The following is a 16,674-nucleotide window of genomic DNA, read 5'->3' as shown; positions in this document are numbered from 1 at the left end:
GGAAATATATATACTAGATAGAAATTACAATATCATCCAAATAAACTTAACTTGAGAATGGAGGGAAGGAAATATATATATACCGGATATATGAAAGTAAGAGAAGTTATTTATCCCAATGCAGATGAATCCCAGATCTATTTAAAAAACTATATTTATACAACCAGTCCCACATTTCATTGGATATCCCATAGGAATATCACACTCAATAAAAACTCATTCCCTTCTATCTCCTATCTTCCCCACTTCTAAAATCATAGCATAATAAGATCATTGACTAAGAGCTTGAAGGAATCTATTTTGATTATTCCATTTATTAGTATCCTACTCTCCTGAAATTACTTTGTGCATAGTAGTTAAGAACTAGAGATACATAGATAAAAATGAGATAACCCTTACTCTCAAAAAACTTTTTTTCTCTTGAGAGAAGTAACACCCATAAAGAAAAGACAATGAAAAATATATTCAAAGTAAATATAGGAGAAAGTATTTGAGTTGAGTTTTGAAGGAAGTAGCAAAACTATAATTCAAAGGAAAAGGGATGTATTCTAGTCATTGGTGCCAACCTGTGCTGAAGATGAAATGACACATCCAAGAAACTAAAAATAGGTCATTTAAAGAATTTATTAATTAAACATTACTTAGACTGCTTTTCTAACTATTGTTTCTTTTATTTCTACTCGCAGAATCTTTTTACCTTGATCACATATCAGACATTAAAGGAATAGATTCTCTCTATCTTCTGCTTTTTTGTCTGTGGCAAAAGGGAAATTTCAAGACACTAGATATGTACATGATGTGATAGTATTGGGAAGGAGCAGACTCCCCAAACCCTATCATAGGGGCAAGGCTTAGTGGAAGGTTTTTCTATTGTATGAGATCTACACTGAATGGACCACTTCTAACACAGTCATCCATCCACAAGATTTCTAATTTCTAATAATTAACAGGATATTTCATTTTCTAGATCAGTATTTCCAAAATTAAATCTATCACAGAAAATTTTGGGGTTTGAAATATGAAACCTATAAATGTTGTTGTTTAGCCACTTTCAGTCATATCCAACTTTTCATAATGTCATCTGGGATTTTCTTGGCAAAGATATTGGAGTGGTTTGCCATTTCATTCTCCAGCTCGTTTTACAGATGAGGAATTTAGGTAAAGAGGATTAAGTGATTGCCCAGGATCACACAGCTAGTGTCTGAAGCTGAATTTTGACTCAGGACTTCCTGATTCCAGGTCCAGCACTCTAACAAATTTTTTTTTAGTTTAGTTTTTTTTCTTTTTTTTTGCAATGGGGTTAAGTGGCATTCCCAAGGCCACACAGCTAGCTAATTATTAAGTGTCTGAGGTGGTATTTGAACTCAGGTACTCCTGACTTCAGGGCCGGTGCTCTATTCACTGTGCCAACTAGCTGCCTCACTCTATCCAATATTAAACAGCTACTCTAACCCCTACCTTCAAGGAAGTTTTGTAAGGAAAAAAATCTATTTGCATTACAAAAATTGACAACACATAAAAGATCTGGGAGGTTGGGTGACTTAAACATTCAATGAGTTAACAGTGTGATAGGGCACCCATAAAGGTGCAGATAATCTGCACTAAGAATGGCTTGGCTTCTAGGCATTAGGAAGTAATATTTAAAGAGGGATTAGATTTTTCCTTTTTGTCCCTAGAGGGCAGAACTGGGAATCATGAGTAGAATTTTAAAAGAAACCAATCTAGACTTGATATCAGGATATGGCCAAAAGTGGAATAGACAGCCTTAAAGGAAATAAGAAGGGTTAAGGGGCAGTTTATTGATTTCTTCTTGGTTTGGTAAGAAGAAAAATGAATATCTAGCAGTAGATTTCACAATCCCTCTGGACGAAGGACTTGGAAAACATGTCCTAAGGTACTAACCACATGTCTCTTTCCAGGAAACAAGTTCAACCACCACTTGAATGGAATACTTTTCTCTCTCTTTCATCACAGAATTTTCCTTGACATAATCTCATCATTACACAGAATCACAATCTCCAGTTTTTCTCCAATACCTATTGCTGTACATTTTGAGATTTTTTTCTCACAAGATGAGTTGCATAGAACTGATGAGAGTTTGAGAAACACAACTACACCAAAATTTATATTACTAAGCATTTAGTTTTTGTAATACTTGTTTCTTTCAGATATGATGGTAACACTTTCATTGAAGAAGTTACAGTCAATTATATTATATGGGAGATAAATGGCAGAACTGATTTTGATTATAGCTTATCCATGTCTGACGTAAGTATTTTTTTTTTTGCATTTGCATGGCATTTAATTATACAGTTTGACTAGGACTTTCCCTTTTAAATTTATAGCATTTTCTGAACAGAGGTGATGGTACATGCCTGTAATGCCTGCTAACCAGAAGACTAAGGAGGTAGATCACTTGAACCTAAGAGTTTTGAGGTGTAGTGAGTGAAACCAATAGCCTGCCTGCATCAGATAACATTGGTATCATTATAGAATGCCCCAGGAGCAAGGAGCCATCAGGTTGCATGAGGAGCAAACCAATCAAGTTGGACACAGAGCAAGTCAAAAGTGCTTTGCTGATCAGCAGTAGATCTGGCCTGTGAGGAGTCCTTCTATTTATTATCTCAGAAAGTATGAGAGACCCAGGCTTTGAAAAACAAAAAAACAAAAAAAGTGGAATTAGGTAATTTGAGAGTGAGGAAAGGAACCATATTTCCCTCCAGCAAAGTTTCTGTTAAAGGGGAAAAGTAAGGTTTTTATTAGATACATCAGTCTGTTAATTAAATCTGTCAGTGAAACAATAGTGAAATCTTTACTCTGCTGTCAGAAACTTTGAGTTCTAGAGGGGTTTTTTTGGTTAAAATTATTGTGACCATTAACTTGGCAAACAAGAAAGTGATACAATTCTCTTATATTAAGTTCCACTTGAATTCTAATTACTAAATTACTAAAAATATTAATGTCTACTATGACAAACTTCTAGAATTTCTGTTAAGTTCAACTTGGGTACATCTGCTTTGGCACAATATATGACAAGTTGTTTCTGCTACTACATTGTCAAAATGTCCAATAGACAGTATCTAATGTAGCATGTTTAAAATTTACTCAGATAACAGTTGCCAGATTTATGTTTGGCATTATGTGAAGTAGTTTGGAAAAGGAGTTCAAGTTAAATGATTTGAGCTGTTAAGGATAAAATGATTAATGATAATGAGATGATATGCTAATGATAAACAAAACCATTGACTAATTCACACTAAATATCTACCAGATGCAGACTATGGAAATAGGATTATAGAGAATGCCTTTTGATTTTTGTATCATTTCTTTAAAAATGGTTTGGTATCTAAGACATGCAAACAATTAACAGAAATTTTTAAGTTCAAAAACCACTTCCAATAGACAAATTTTTGATCAAAGGATAGGAACAAACAGTTCTTCAAAAAAAATTGCAAACTATCAATAACCATAGTCGTTAAAAATAAGAGAAAACAATCTTCAAATTTTACCTCACAACCTCCAAATTGATAAAGAAGGAAAAAGAGAGAAGTTAATGGTTGAAAGATTATAGGAAGATAGACACACATTGTTGGCAGGGCTATGAATCAGTATTGCCATTTTGCAAATTAATTTGGAATTATGCAAATAAAATGTGCAAACTCTTTTCACCCAAAGGAAAATTGCTGTGCTTATAATAATACTCCAAGGAGACTTTTGAAATAGATGCCCTGTCAACTAGAGAATGGCGAAACAAATTATAGTACATAAGTATAATAGAATATGCTGTGATGTAGAAATTATGAATATGAATGCAAAAAATAATGAAAATCTAATGAACTGATACGTTCATATATACGATTATAACAATGTAAACACCAAAAAATTTTGAAATGAATGCTGCAAAGTGATAAAGTAAAAGCACAACTCAAAAGAAGAAATATGGGGCAGTTGGTAGCACAGTGGATAATAGAATGCTAGATTTTGAGTCAGGAAGACCTGAATTATTATCTTTGCTTCAGACACTTACTAGTTGTTTCACTAGTGCTTAACTTTGAAGTCAACTGTTATTCATTCATAAGTGCTAACATCATATTTGGGAAGTTCAATTTCAAGTAGGGATAGATCCCAAACCTATTCTGACTGGTACTAATTTGAATGTGCCAATCAAAAAATGAATAGCAGCAACAAACAAGATTGAGTTTCTCACACTTTGACTAGGGAAACCTTGATGTCTCTTAGGTTACTGAGTCCACAGTCATGGTAATATCCACAGAAAGGAAAAAGCAAATACCTCTCATTCAGGTTTCTGTCATGTTAAAATTTAAGAACCTAATAGTCTGAGAGTGTCATCAGTGGATACTTTGTTAGATAAAACCAATCTTTGATATCTCTGTAGGCTTGGCTACCCTTGAATGGATGATGGTAGGAGGAAATGAAAAATAAAGAGCTACAAAATGTGCTCTAAGATGTGTTTAGCTTTTTTTCTTTGATGGAAGCTTTTTATTGAGAGAATGATGAAAGTTGGGACTTTGTGATGGGTTATTAATTATAATACTTAAATAATATACTGTAACTGTTGATATATGAGATACCATTGGTGCTTGCCAATGCAGTCATAAAAGTGCTACAGAATGATTTGAGACAGATTCTACCAGGTCAAAATGGTCACAATTGTCCATACAAAATATGAGACCTGTGCTTGAAGAAATGAAAATGTTTGCGACATATTCTGCAATGAGTCATCCCTGTGAGCATGTTTGAAGGAACATGCATAGGGGTAATGACCATGAGGTAACATGTGGCCAGATAAATACTGTTGATATCATGTCTTCTGGTGATGTGATAGACATATGTTTCTCAATACTAGTCATTTTATCTTCACTTACCTTTGGGAACTGTATCATTTCTACTCTCTGTTAGGTCATCTCTGCTGAGCATCTCCACTTGTTTCTATTGCTAGTGTTTTCATAGCTGCTTTTTGCTACCAAATGCTACATGGAATAATGAGTGCACTAGAACATCTCTTTGACTACTCCTTCTGGTCTCTGCTACCATCTGATGGAAAATAATCACTACTGATCTTCTTTCTAGCGAGAGAGAACCAAAGCCTTGTTATTCCACATAACTCAAGGCTATGTTGGTTGTACCCAAACAGACAAGATCTAGTTTTTTTTTTTAACTGTTCTCCTGATACTGCCTCAAAGTCTCTGGTTTCAGTTAAATATCTTACCTGGTGATGAAAAATTCATTTTATTATTTAACATTCCTTGAACCTTTTTTTCAAGATTACAACAAAACTACCAAAGAGCTGCGTGGGGCTGTTATGGAAATTAGCCTGGGTAAAATAGCAATAAGGCTAGGAATTGGGGGAGATGGAAGGGAGAATATCTCTATTAACCTCTGCCTTAATTTCTTTATTCTAAATTTCTGTAAAAAAAAGTTGATATTTGTTGAGAATTCTTTTTAGTCAATCCACATAAACCAAAAAAATGATAATGAAATAAACAATGTAGCTATAAATCCCAGGTAAATCAGCTGGGGACACAGTTTTTATTCTATTTAAATTCTACTCAATCTTAGGGTTTTTTCTGACTTCAGTAGTTTATATAAAAGAAGAAAAAATATTGAATTGCATAGAACAAGCATAAGTTTCAGTCGTTTGGGAAAACTATTTATATAACTGCAAATAGTTGAAATAAACCATTTATTTTATAGACAAATAATATACACTTTTGGTAAGTCAATTGACCAAGAAGCCAGTATTAGCATCTTTGGTAGGCTATGATATCAGTGATGTGATACCAGAACTCTAGCACTAAAAACCTACACCAGGAATGGAGAAATGACTAAGTCATTTCTGATGATATTTGGATGATAATGGGGTTGAAAGGTCAAGGTGTTAAACATGGGAAGATTTAAAGTTCCTTGCTATGTTAACTATTTGTAACCATTTTCTGTTACTTCTAATTCCATCATCCTGTAATGAAACCTTACTTTCCCAGATTCCAGGGACTAGGCCAGATACTTCTGTCTCTATCCCTGAGCTCAGTTCTTGGATTACAAATTTTCTAGATGGGGATCCTATCATTCTGAAAAACAATTTATATCCATGTCCAAAGAAATATTAAACTGTGCATACCCTTTGACCCAGCAATAACACTACCAAGTCTGTATCCCAAAGAGATCAAAGAAAAAGAAAAAAGTCCTCTATGGACAAAAATATTTCTAGCAACTCTTTTTTTGGTTGCAAAAAAGTGTAAATTGAGGGGATACTCATCAATTGGGGAATGGATTAATAAGTTCAAATGTATGAAATACTAGTTATGCTTTAAGAAAGGATGAGCCGGAAAACTTACATGAATTGATACAAAGTTAAGTGAGTAGAACCAGAACATTGTACACAATAACAGCAATAGTGTACAATGATCAATTATGGATGATTTTGCTTTTTTAAGCAATATAATGATCCAAGACAAGTGAAAAAATGCTATACACCTCCAGGGAAAGAATTGATATAGTATAATTGAAAATTCAAACCTTTTTGGACTTTATTATTCTTTTTGTTTGTTTGTATTTTCTTTTATAGCATGGCTAATAAGGAAACATTTTACATGACTGCACATGTGTACTACAACAAATTGCTTGCCTTTTCAAGGAAGAGAGAGAATATGGAGTTCAAACTTTTTTTAAATGAATGTTAAAAAAATGTTGGCTTACACAATCAAGAAAAAAATAAAATGAAATATAAATGTAAAAAAATTTCCTTTTGGGGGTTCTCTTCCTAGCATAAACTCAGTTTGGGACCCCTTTGGTCTCTTTTTCAAGCTTCCTTGGATCTCTATATCTCAGTTTCCAACAAATCAAGTGTGTTTTCACTATCCTTTATCTCTGCTGTGATACTATTTCCTTCCCACATATCCACTGTTATGTCCATGTCAGGGGACTATTCAGTACTGCCTTCTCTTGACAGAAATCTGCATTCTAAACACTTTTCTCCTATCAAAGCCAGCTAGGCTATCAAGTCCTTGAAAGTGAAGACCATGTCTTTACTTCATTTTATCTTCCAAAGCATATGGTAGAAGTAGTAGATAATCCATTTTTCCCATGAAGATTAGTCTAGTTATTTTTTTTCTTATTGAGACAGGCTTGATTGACTCAGGAGCCAAAGGACTCTGATTCTTAGTATCACCTCTTTGCCTGAGTATAAAACAGCCATGAATACTTAGGAGTAGTGGAGCAACAATCTGGGAGGGGGGGAGCCAGAATGGATTTTGATGATGGTTAAGAAACAAGGGGACTTCCTTGACCTGAATCAAGTTGAGGTATATTTAGTGCCTCTTCTTGCTGAATATCCTTTTGCTGCTGTTGTTGTTTTTGTTGTTGTTGTTGTTGTCGATCACAATATCAGGAAGGTGTTGCCATGAGTTGCAAAATAATTGTATTTAAGTGAGGTAAGGGTGTAAGTCATCAGTTTCATTTTCTCCTCTGGACCATCTGAGTTTAGTGGCAAAATGAAGATCAGGATGACTGGAGATGTCCCTGGATACAGTGAGAGATTTTGGGGTTTTTTTAAGCTAAGTCCTTCCCCATCTCAGTTTGACTGAGGCAATGCTCATTCAATATGTAAGACTAGGTAAGAAATGAGGCAAAGAATGGTCTCTTTTCCCTAATTAAAAAAAATCAATCTGAAACAATCGCTATTTACATTCATTCTGAGCAAACAGTAACTTACCAATGTCTCATTTTATTCTAATATCTGTCTTTAAATACCAGGGGATTGGATGAATCAGGTCTATCCCAGATCAAAGTAGTTGTCTATATTACTTGGGGGGGGGGGGGCAGAGCCAAGATGGCGACAACAAGGGATCAAGTCTTAGGAGCTCCCTGATAAAACTCATAAGCTAAGGACTCTAACTAAACTTTCGAGAGATAGAACCCACAAAGGGACCCAGTGAGGCAGTTCTCCTACTCAAGGTAACCTGGAAAAGAGCAGAAAGGCTCTGCTCCCTGGGGTAGGAAGGGCAGCCTGCTAGAGGGGTGGCCTGCCAGAGCGAAAGAACTTCAGCCTCCCGGAGGCAGCCCTAGGGTGCTGGGAGCTGGGGCTCACAGCAGCCGGGGAGTCTCCTGAGCTGCACCCCGGGGAGCACCAAGCACAAAGTAGGGGAACATTGGGGACCTCTGCCAGAGCAAGCACGTAGAGCCCAGCCCTCAGGGCACACAGCCAGCAGCTTGGTCTTTCCCCAGCCTGATCCAGGAAACAGAAGCCCATAAGCAGGAGCCTCCAGGGCATGAGCCCATTGAGCTGAGGGAGGGGAGTGAAGAGAGACTGCAGAGCTCTGTCCTCTGCCTCTGGAACAGGACTCTGGGGCTCTGACCACATTCAGATCCTGATAGTGTCTAAGCCCCCCCATAGAACAGTAGGGCCCCCCCACCTCAGCCCTGTGGCAGAGGGGGGCACTTATGGTCATTCACAGACCAGGAGGGAGGACAGAGCCTCACACACTGAGACCCTTGTGGGAGTGTCCCAAAAGCTCAGGAAGCACCCCAAAACCAGGCCCAGGCTGGGAAAATGAGCAAGCAGAGAAACAAAAGGAAGACTATTGAGAAATATTTTGCAAATGAGCCCAAGAAGGATCAAAATACTCAGTCTGAAGATGAGGAAGCACAAGCTCCTGCATCTAAAGACTCCAAGAAAAACAGAAATTGGGCTCAGGCTGTGACAGAGCTCAAAAAAGACTTTGAAAATCAAATGAGGGAGTTGGAAGAAAAACTGGGAAAAGAAAGGAGAGAGATGCAGGAAAACATGAAAATGAAGTCAGCAGCTTAGTCAAGGAAATCCAAAAAAATGCTGAAGAAATGCTAAAAAACCAGATTAAGTCAAATGGATAAAACAGTTCAAAAAGTTATTGAGGAGAAGAATGCTTTAGAAAGCAAAATTGGCCAGATGGAAAAAAGAGATAAGAAAACTCTCTGAGGAGAACAAATCCTTCAGACAAAGAATAGAATTCAGGGAGATTGATGAATTTAACAGAAATCAGGAATCAATACTTCAAAACAAAAAAAATGAAAAATTAGAAGACAATGTGAAATATCTCATTGAAAAAACAACTGATATGGAAAACAGACTTAGGAAAGATAATTTAAAAATTATTGGAATACCTGAAAGTCATGATCAGGAGAAGAGCCTTGACATCATTTTCAAAGAATTACTACAGGAAAATTGCCCTGATATTCTAGAAGCAGAGGGCAAAATAGAAATGGAGAGAATCCATCAATCCCCCCGAGAAAGAAATCCCAAAAAACCAACCCCTTAGGAATATTATAGCCAAGTTCCAGAACTCCCAAGTCAAAGAGAAAATATTACAAGCAGCCAGAAGGACACAGTTCAAATATCGTGGAGCTGCAGTCAGGATCACACAGGACTTAGCAGCAACTACATTGGAAGCTCGTAGGGCTTGGAATACAATATACAGGAAGGCAAAAGAGCTTAGAATGCAGCCAAGAATGAACTACCCAGCAAGGCTGAATGTCCTCTTCCAGGGAAAAAGATGGACTTTCAATGAACCAGGGGAATTTCAAATGTTCCTTTTGGAATGGCCAGAGCTGAACAGAAGGTTTGATCTTCAGATACAGGACTCAGGTGAAGCATGGAGATTGGAGGAGAGGGGGAAAATATGAAGGACTTAATGAGGATGAACTGCATGTATTCCTGCATAGAAAAATGACACTGATAATACTCATATGAACCTTCTCAGTTAATAGAACACATAGAGGGAGCTTTTATAGTTGAAGCACAGGAGAAAGCTGAATTTGAAGATAAAATATGGTGTAAAAATGGAGTCAATAGAAAAAAAGGGAAATGGAATGGGAGAAAGAAAAAGGAGAGGTGGAATAGTTCAAGATATTTCACATAATAAGATTTTTTTTTATTACAATGAGCTATTGCAATGATATGGAAGGGGGGAGGCAAGGGGGAATGAGGGAATCTTTGCTCTCATCAGAGGTGACAGGGAGAGGAAACAGCAAATATACTCAATGGGGTATAGATATCTGGAGTAAGAAGGAGCAGGGAGCAGGGGGAAGGGGGGGATGTGAGTGATGGAGGAAAGGATGGGCCATGGGGGGAGAGTGGTCAGATATAACACATTTTCTTTTTTACTTCTTGCAAGGGGCAGGGATTGGAAGGCCTGCCCAGGACTATAGGGCCAGGTGCATGCTGGGCCTAAGGGGTGGTGGGGCGCTCAGGGCTTCTTGGCCCCAGGACCAGGGATCTGTCTGCTGTGCCACTCAGTGATCCTACAGTAGAGTCAGAGTGAAAGGAGAGAGAAAATATAGTACATGGTAGTGGAGAAATAAGAAAGGAGGGCGATCAGCAATGGCAAAGGTGGAAAAATATGGAAGTAACTTTTGTGATGGACTTATAAAGAATGTGACCCACCCGTGTCAGAGTTGTTGGTGTTGGAACAAAGACTGAAGCACATTTTTTGTTATTATTATTTGGGGGAGGGTGCAGGGCAAGTGGGGCTGGGTGGCCTGCCTGGAGCCGCATAGCAGGGGGATCTTTGGGTGTATGAGGCCGGATTTGGACCCAGGTGCTCCTGGCTCAAGGGCCAATGTCCTGTCTGCCACCCAGCCACCCTTACTATTATTACTATTTTATTTTATTTTGGGTCTTTTTTTTTCCTTCTTTTTGGTTTTTGCAGGGCAGTGGGGATTGGGTGGCTTGCATGTCACACAGCTGGGTGATTGTTGGGTTTACGAGGCTGGATATGGACTCGGGTGCTCATGGCTCCAGGGCTGGTGCTCCATCCATTGCGCCACCTGGCCATACCTACAATTATTACTATTATTTTTTTTAATTTTAATTTTTTTCTCTCCCCTTTACTTTTTTCACCCAAGCAAGTTTATCTATATTCATGGGGGGAGGGGTATTTTGTTTACTTGTAAACAAGAATATTTTATTAATGTAAAAAACATTTGTACAAAATGAGAATAAAAAAATAAATTTAAATATTAAAAAAAGAATATTACTTGATTTGAAAATTTTTCAGCACCATATCTCAATACTAGCAGATTTGATTTTCCAAAATAACTGAAAAGTCAAAAGGTGAACTTTTTGATAAAAAGGAAGATGGCACCATAAATGGAGATGAATACAAAGCTGTTTATTGAAGGAAGGTACAATGGGATGCGTCCAAGCAGACTCCAGCAGTGATAGTGGGGAAAGCAAGTCTTTTTATAGGGTATTGGATATAAAAGATAGGGTGGTATGGTTTCCATAGGGACTGTGAACAGTTGGGGTAGCATCTAGTAGCCTACTGCATACTAACAACTAGCATTTATGTGGTACTTTAGGATTTACAAAATACTTTAGTAAATATTATCTCTTTTTAATCTCACAATAACCCTGGGAGCTAGTTGCTATTTATTATCACATCATTTTATAAACAAGGAAATTAAGGTAGAGGGAGGTCCCCACGACTTGCCCAGAGTCATATAGTTAGTAAATATCCAAGCCAGCATCTGAATTCATGTCATCCTGACTCTATCACCTAATTGCTCCATTTACAACAACAAAAACCTGATGATTCCTTCATGTGATACTCTTGCAGCAGTATTTATATTTTAAAAGGCCTAACAGAAGCATAATACAATTTCCTGCAGTATGGCATATTAGTAAAGGATTTATTTGGAGATGAAGGAAATTTTTCAAGTACTATTTAAATCCCACTACAAATAAGGCTATCCTTGTTCATAAGGTCTTATAATTCCTTAATATGTTTTCTTTCAATGAAAGCTTGATTTTTAAAATGCATGAGATCACTGGGATATCACTGAGTCATGGGGGCAATTGAGAAGGAGCTTTCAACAATTTTATTTCACTCTATCAGGAAATGGAGCTAGTGGGAAAGAACAGAGAATTGACTGCTTTTTTTCAGTCATTTTTTTAGTCATACCTGACTCTTAATGACACCATTTGGAATTTTCTTGGCAAAGATACTGGACTGGTTTGCCATTTCCTTCTTCAGCTTATTTTGAAGATGAAGAAACTGAGACAAACAAGGTTAAGTAATTTGCCCCAGCTTACAGTGTCTGAGCCCATATCTGAACTCACAAAGAGGAATCTTTCTGATTTCCAGTCCAATCCTCTATCCACTTTATCACCTAGTTGTCCTAGAATTAGTTGCAACTCTGTCCAAATGTGAATACCGATGTGCAAATTAAGCCCTCTTTTTTCCATGATTCCAAATCATAGCTGAAGAATCAAATCAGCTGTTTTATTCATACCATACTATGAAGGTAGCTTGATTTCTTTTCACTGAATTGACTTCTTAAAATTGAATTGATATTAACTCTCCCAGGTACACACAACTAATGTTAGAGAATGACTTCCCCTGTCTGTTCAGTCTGTTGATCAAACTATTTAATGAAATTCATCTTTCCCACTTAATTTTTGGAGAGATAAGTAATGGGAAATAACTTTTTTTTAAAATGTATAAGGGAGTTAACTTTTAATGATGATGATTCTCTTCCAGAGAGCAAGGTCATTGTTTGACATTAGTTTGAAAGCAAAAATTTTGATAATCTTCCAAGGAAAATAAAACTATTTTTTTACAGGCTGGTTGTGTGAATGAAGCACAGACATGGAAGACAATGATAGAACGAAATAAAAGCCTCCCTATGGAGAAAGTCTGGGGTCCTGAAGTAAGAAAAATTAGACTTGTACATTGTTTATTAAAACTGGATTACTTTCTATGAGATATTAAGTTTGATAAATAACTAGAGGCATAAATATTTTGAAAGCTACAGTCATATTCTAAAAATGCTTTGCCACTCCCCAGGTTTGGCCCATATTGTTATGTTCAGAGGTAACATGGCATCTTGGATAGAGAGCCTGACTTGGAATAATAAAAATTCCATGATCTAGTCATATTGGGCTGCATGCTGCTCCCCCACAGCCTGTCTCCCTTTTCTGGGTCTTGGTTTACTATGCCTGCTCACTTCTACTTCATAGTCTTTTTTTTCTTCTTCTAAGATTCAAATGAAAAGTCTTCTTCAAATATCCTTTCCCAGTGCCCCTAGCTGCTTGAGTCCTTCCTTCTTCATCTACTCTGTTTGTACCTGTTTATATATATGTTCTCTCCTCACATTAGAAAGTAAATTCCTTTAGTCAATTAGTGAAGATGAAAGGATTAAGCTTTTTGAGTCTGTTTTGTAAACATCTGAGTTCTATTGATATGATAAAGATACAACAATGTTACTCAATAAATGTCTATACTAGGGGGAAAAAATGTGAATTCCTTAATGGCAGGACTATATCTGCCTGTATCCCCAGTACTTAGCAGTGTATGGGACAAAGTTGCTGATGGACTGACCTTTAACATCCCTTCCAACTCTACTGTTCTGTGATTCTCCACTTTGAGGAACTCTGAGATATTTCAGGGAACATGGAACATTCTGAAAACCCCAAGAAAGAATTCCCCCTAATGACAATATTACTCTTTTAGTTTAGATTTAGCGATTCATGGAAAACAACCTATAACACTTCTCAGTTGATCTTTACCATAAACTGGAGCCCTATTATTCATGTCCACACATCCCCAACACTTCTTAATAATAAAACATGCACAGCCTAACAGGTTTTTTTAAGTCAAATTTTATTATAATTTCATCTAAGTGAGAAAATTGTAAGGATCATAGATCAGAACTGAAAGAAACTTTGGAGATTATCTGGTCCAATCACCTCATTTTATTGTCAGAGGATTCATGGGTTCCCCATGAAAAACTACCAGAAGAACATTGTACACCCTAATAGCAATGTGGGGGTGATGATCAACCTTAATGGACTTGCTCATTCCATCAGGGTAATAATCAGGGACAATTTTAGGGTACCTGAGAATGTCAATTATATCCAGAAAGAGAATTGTGGAGTTTAAACAAAGACCAAAGACTATTTACCTTCAATTTTTAAAAAAGTTGTCTTATGTACTACATAATTTTACTGTCTCTAATATTTTATTTCTTCCTCAAGGATATGTTTTTTTTTTCCTCTCAACACATTCAATTTTGATCAAGGCATATCATGGAAACAATGTAAAGATTATCAGATTGCCTTCTTTGGGGAGGGGGGGAGGAAAGGGGGGGGAATTGTAAAATTCAAAACCTTACCAAAAAAGATAGATAGAAACTACTTTTGTATATAATTGGAAAACAAATAAAATATTTATATAATGATAAAAAAAAAAAACCCTCAACGATTCTGACCTGGAAATGCAGTGCAAATGTAAAAAGAAAACACAGATTTAGTAAAAAGTCATTACAAAGCAGAGAGAAAAATGAGAAATAGAAATTTCTTTAAAGGCCACGTGGGTTTTGAGCTCTGAAGCTTAACCAGGCTGACTGATTAACTTGCCCTAGGAGGTCAGAGAGCAGGCACAGGCCACACTCTCCTTTAATGCCCCCTCAGGGTACAGGGGAGGGGTAGCATTCTGGAAGTGGTCCCAGTCTTGTATTGGAGAGTTTGCTTTTTGGAAGTGGTTGGGGGGTGGAGTTGGAGAAATCCCCCCCCTCAAAAGAGCCCTTACTTGGTTTACTGATGTGCATGGGTAATCTAACAGAGAGAGAGAGAGAGAGAGAGAGAGAGAGAGAGAGAGAGAGAGAGATTACAAGATCTAAATATTTTAACAGAACAGGAAAAGATTACAAAATTGGTTTCCAATTACAGTATTTTTCTGTGCCCATAATTCCCTGCATTAATTTAACATGACAGCACAACTCTCTCAACTCCCACTCAGTTTTTGTCAGGTCTCCAAAACTCATCTTGGGGACCACTCTGAGGCAGCTAGGTGGCTGAGACTGAAGACCTGAGTTAAAATCCAGCCTCAAACACCTGCTATGTGACACTGGACACTGTAAAATTGAGATAATAATAGCCCCTACCTTCCAGTGTTTTTGTGGAAATTTAATGAGACAATATTTTTAAATGCTTGTTTGCTTCCTTCCTTTTCTCAGAGGCTAGCAAAAGCCATGAGAGATTGGGAGTGGTTTGTTTGTTTTTCTAGTAATAAAACTCATGAGTCCTGACTTATGACACCTCCCACATGAGTTGATATCAACTAGTCAGCCATACTTACATAGCTTTTAGAAAAGGATATTTATTCAAATGTAATCATTGGTGTGACATTCTCCTTATAGATGTGGGACTTATACTCCTAACTCAAGCATAAAAAATTCAGAGGAAAATGGAGATACATGATTTCTTCAGTGTGAGTGATCAAGACTCCAACACTTTAGTGGCTTAGAAGGTAGTTTTTAGGTTAAAAATTCAAGTTATTTGTTTACAAATTATCATTTTCTCCAAACTAGTTTCTCATATGGCTAATGTTGCCAATGGAGCCATTTGTTCTCCAGATTTAAAAAAAAAATCTAAAAGACATCCTTGATATTTCCCTCTCATCCACTTTTACTCAGTTTGCAAGTTGTCAGTTATCAAATCAACTTTGGCCATTGGTTTCAGATGACTCTGGAGGAGAAAGTGAGGGAACTAACTTGCATGCATTGCTCTTCTTCAAAAAATGAAGATCCTCTTATAAATGATAGGAGCTAGGGACCCACTGCTGGCAAGTTGGTCTACAAAGCTCCTCCCTACTTTTTCCTTCCTTTCTCCCTTCCTTCCTCCCTTAATTCCTTTCTCTTTTCTATCTTCCTGGACTTTTAGGTGCTCTGCCCAAAGATCTGGTAAGATTTGTAGGTTTACAAATCCAAATCACTCTACCTCTTTTTAATTGGCCAACATTGGGTCTCAGGTTAAGCCCTCTAGGTCATTGTTTTGGGTCCTGACTGGTTCAGAATGAAAGTTAATAGCAATTGTTTCTGTTTTGACCAGAAATCCAGAGGGTCTTACTATCCCAGCTTTGTTTGGGGAGGGGTGGGGGAGAAGGGGGAAATGGTCATTCTTGGCCTCTTTTCACCTTTGGTAGGGTATTGAGACCCTAACCCCAAATGACTATTCGGAGTCCTCTCAAAGTGGCAGCAAAAAGTTAAAATTTATTTCAATTCTTGTAAGAAGCCGGGCATTTCCTAACTCTCTATGAGAGAAAGAGCAGGAAAAGCTGAATTACAGAAGCTGAAGCAGGGTTAAAAAAAATCACAAAATCACAAAAAAAAAAACCCTCCTCTTTTCTGCTGACCCTTTCAACAATTGGTCAAACTTGATGGTCCGAAGAGAAGGGGAGTGTACCTAAGCTTTCCCAGGAGGGTCAGTCTTTGTTTATATCTTATATGATTAGGGTGACAATTTTTCTAGCCAGAGATCCGGGTTCTCATGCTCACCTGATTCTTGAGAAATAGAAACTGAGGCCTATGGCTTAGACTAATTTAGCACTATGTTTCTGAAAAGTCAGCATTTTTGCCCCTCACACACCGAACCTTAATCAATGTATGGGCCTTGACCTAGTCAAATTGTGACAGGGGCTATGCAAAAGATTTTTGTTTTTCTTTCTTACCTGACTAAAACAATGAGAAACCCTGAGGTTCTTACCTCCCAGCTTCATTTTTCATTTTTGGCCTCTTTTCCTTATTTCTCTCTTAATCATTGAATGGGTATTGTCTAAGCCAAACTGACCTGGGAAAGATTGGGTTTTAAGGCTTTAAAAGCATAAAGTCTTCCACTGC

General features: G+C 37.2%; 1 protein-coding gene across 4 annotated transcripts in view; it reads left to right on the top strand.

Moving 5' to 3' along the window:
* The window catches only part of LOC141513238 (cation channel sperm-associated auxiliary subunit epsilon-like), a 193,916-nt gene that overhangs the window by 161,594 nt on the left and 15,648 nt on the right, over nucleotides 1–16,674 (top strand). For 3 of the 4 annotated variants that reach the window (XM_074222865.1, XM_074222867.1, XM_074222868.1), the window contains 2 exons: nucleotides 2,169–2,268; nucleotides 12,619–12,705. In XM_074222865.1, coding sequence (XP_074078966.1) covers nucleotides 2,169–2,268; nucleotides 12,619–12,705 — 187 coding nt within the window. The remainder of the gene's footprint in view (nucleotides 1–2,168; nucleotides 2,269–12,618; nucleotides 12,706–16,674) is intronic. The other variant, XM_074222866.1, reaches the window with a different exon arrangement.

This window comes from Macrotis lagotis, chromosome 2 (assembly GCF_037893015.1).
Source record: "Macrotis lagotis isolate mMagLag1 chromosome 2, bilby.v1.9.chrom.fasta, whole genome shotgun sequence".
NCBI classification, from domain to species: Eukaryota; Metazoa; Chordata; class Mammalia; order Peramelemorphia; family Peramelidae; genus Macrotis; species Macrotis lagotis.
This window is presented reverse-complemented; position numbering and strand designations above follow the sequence as displayed.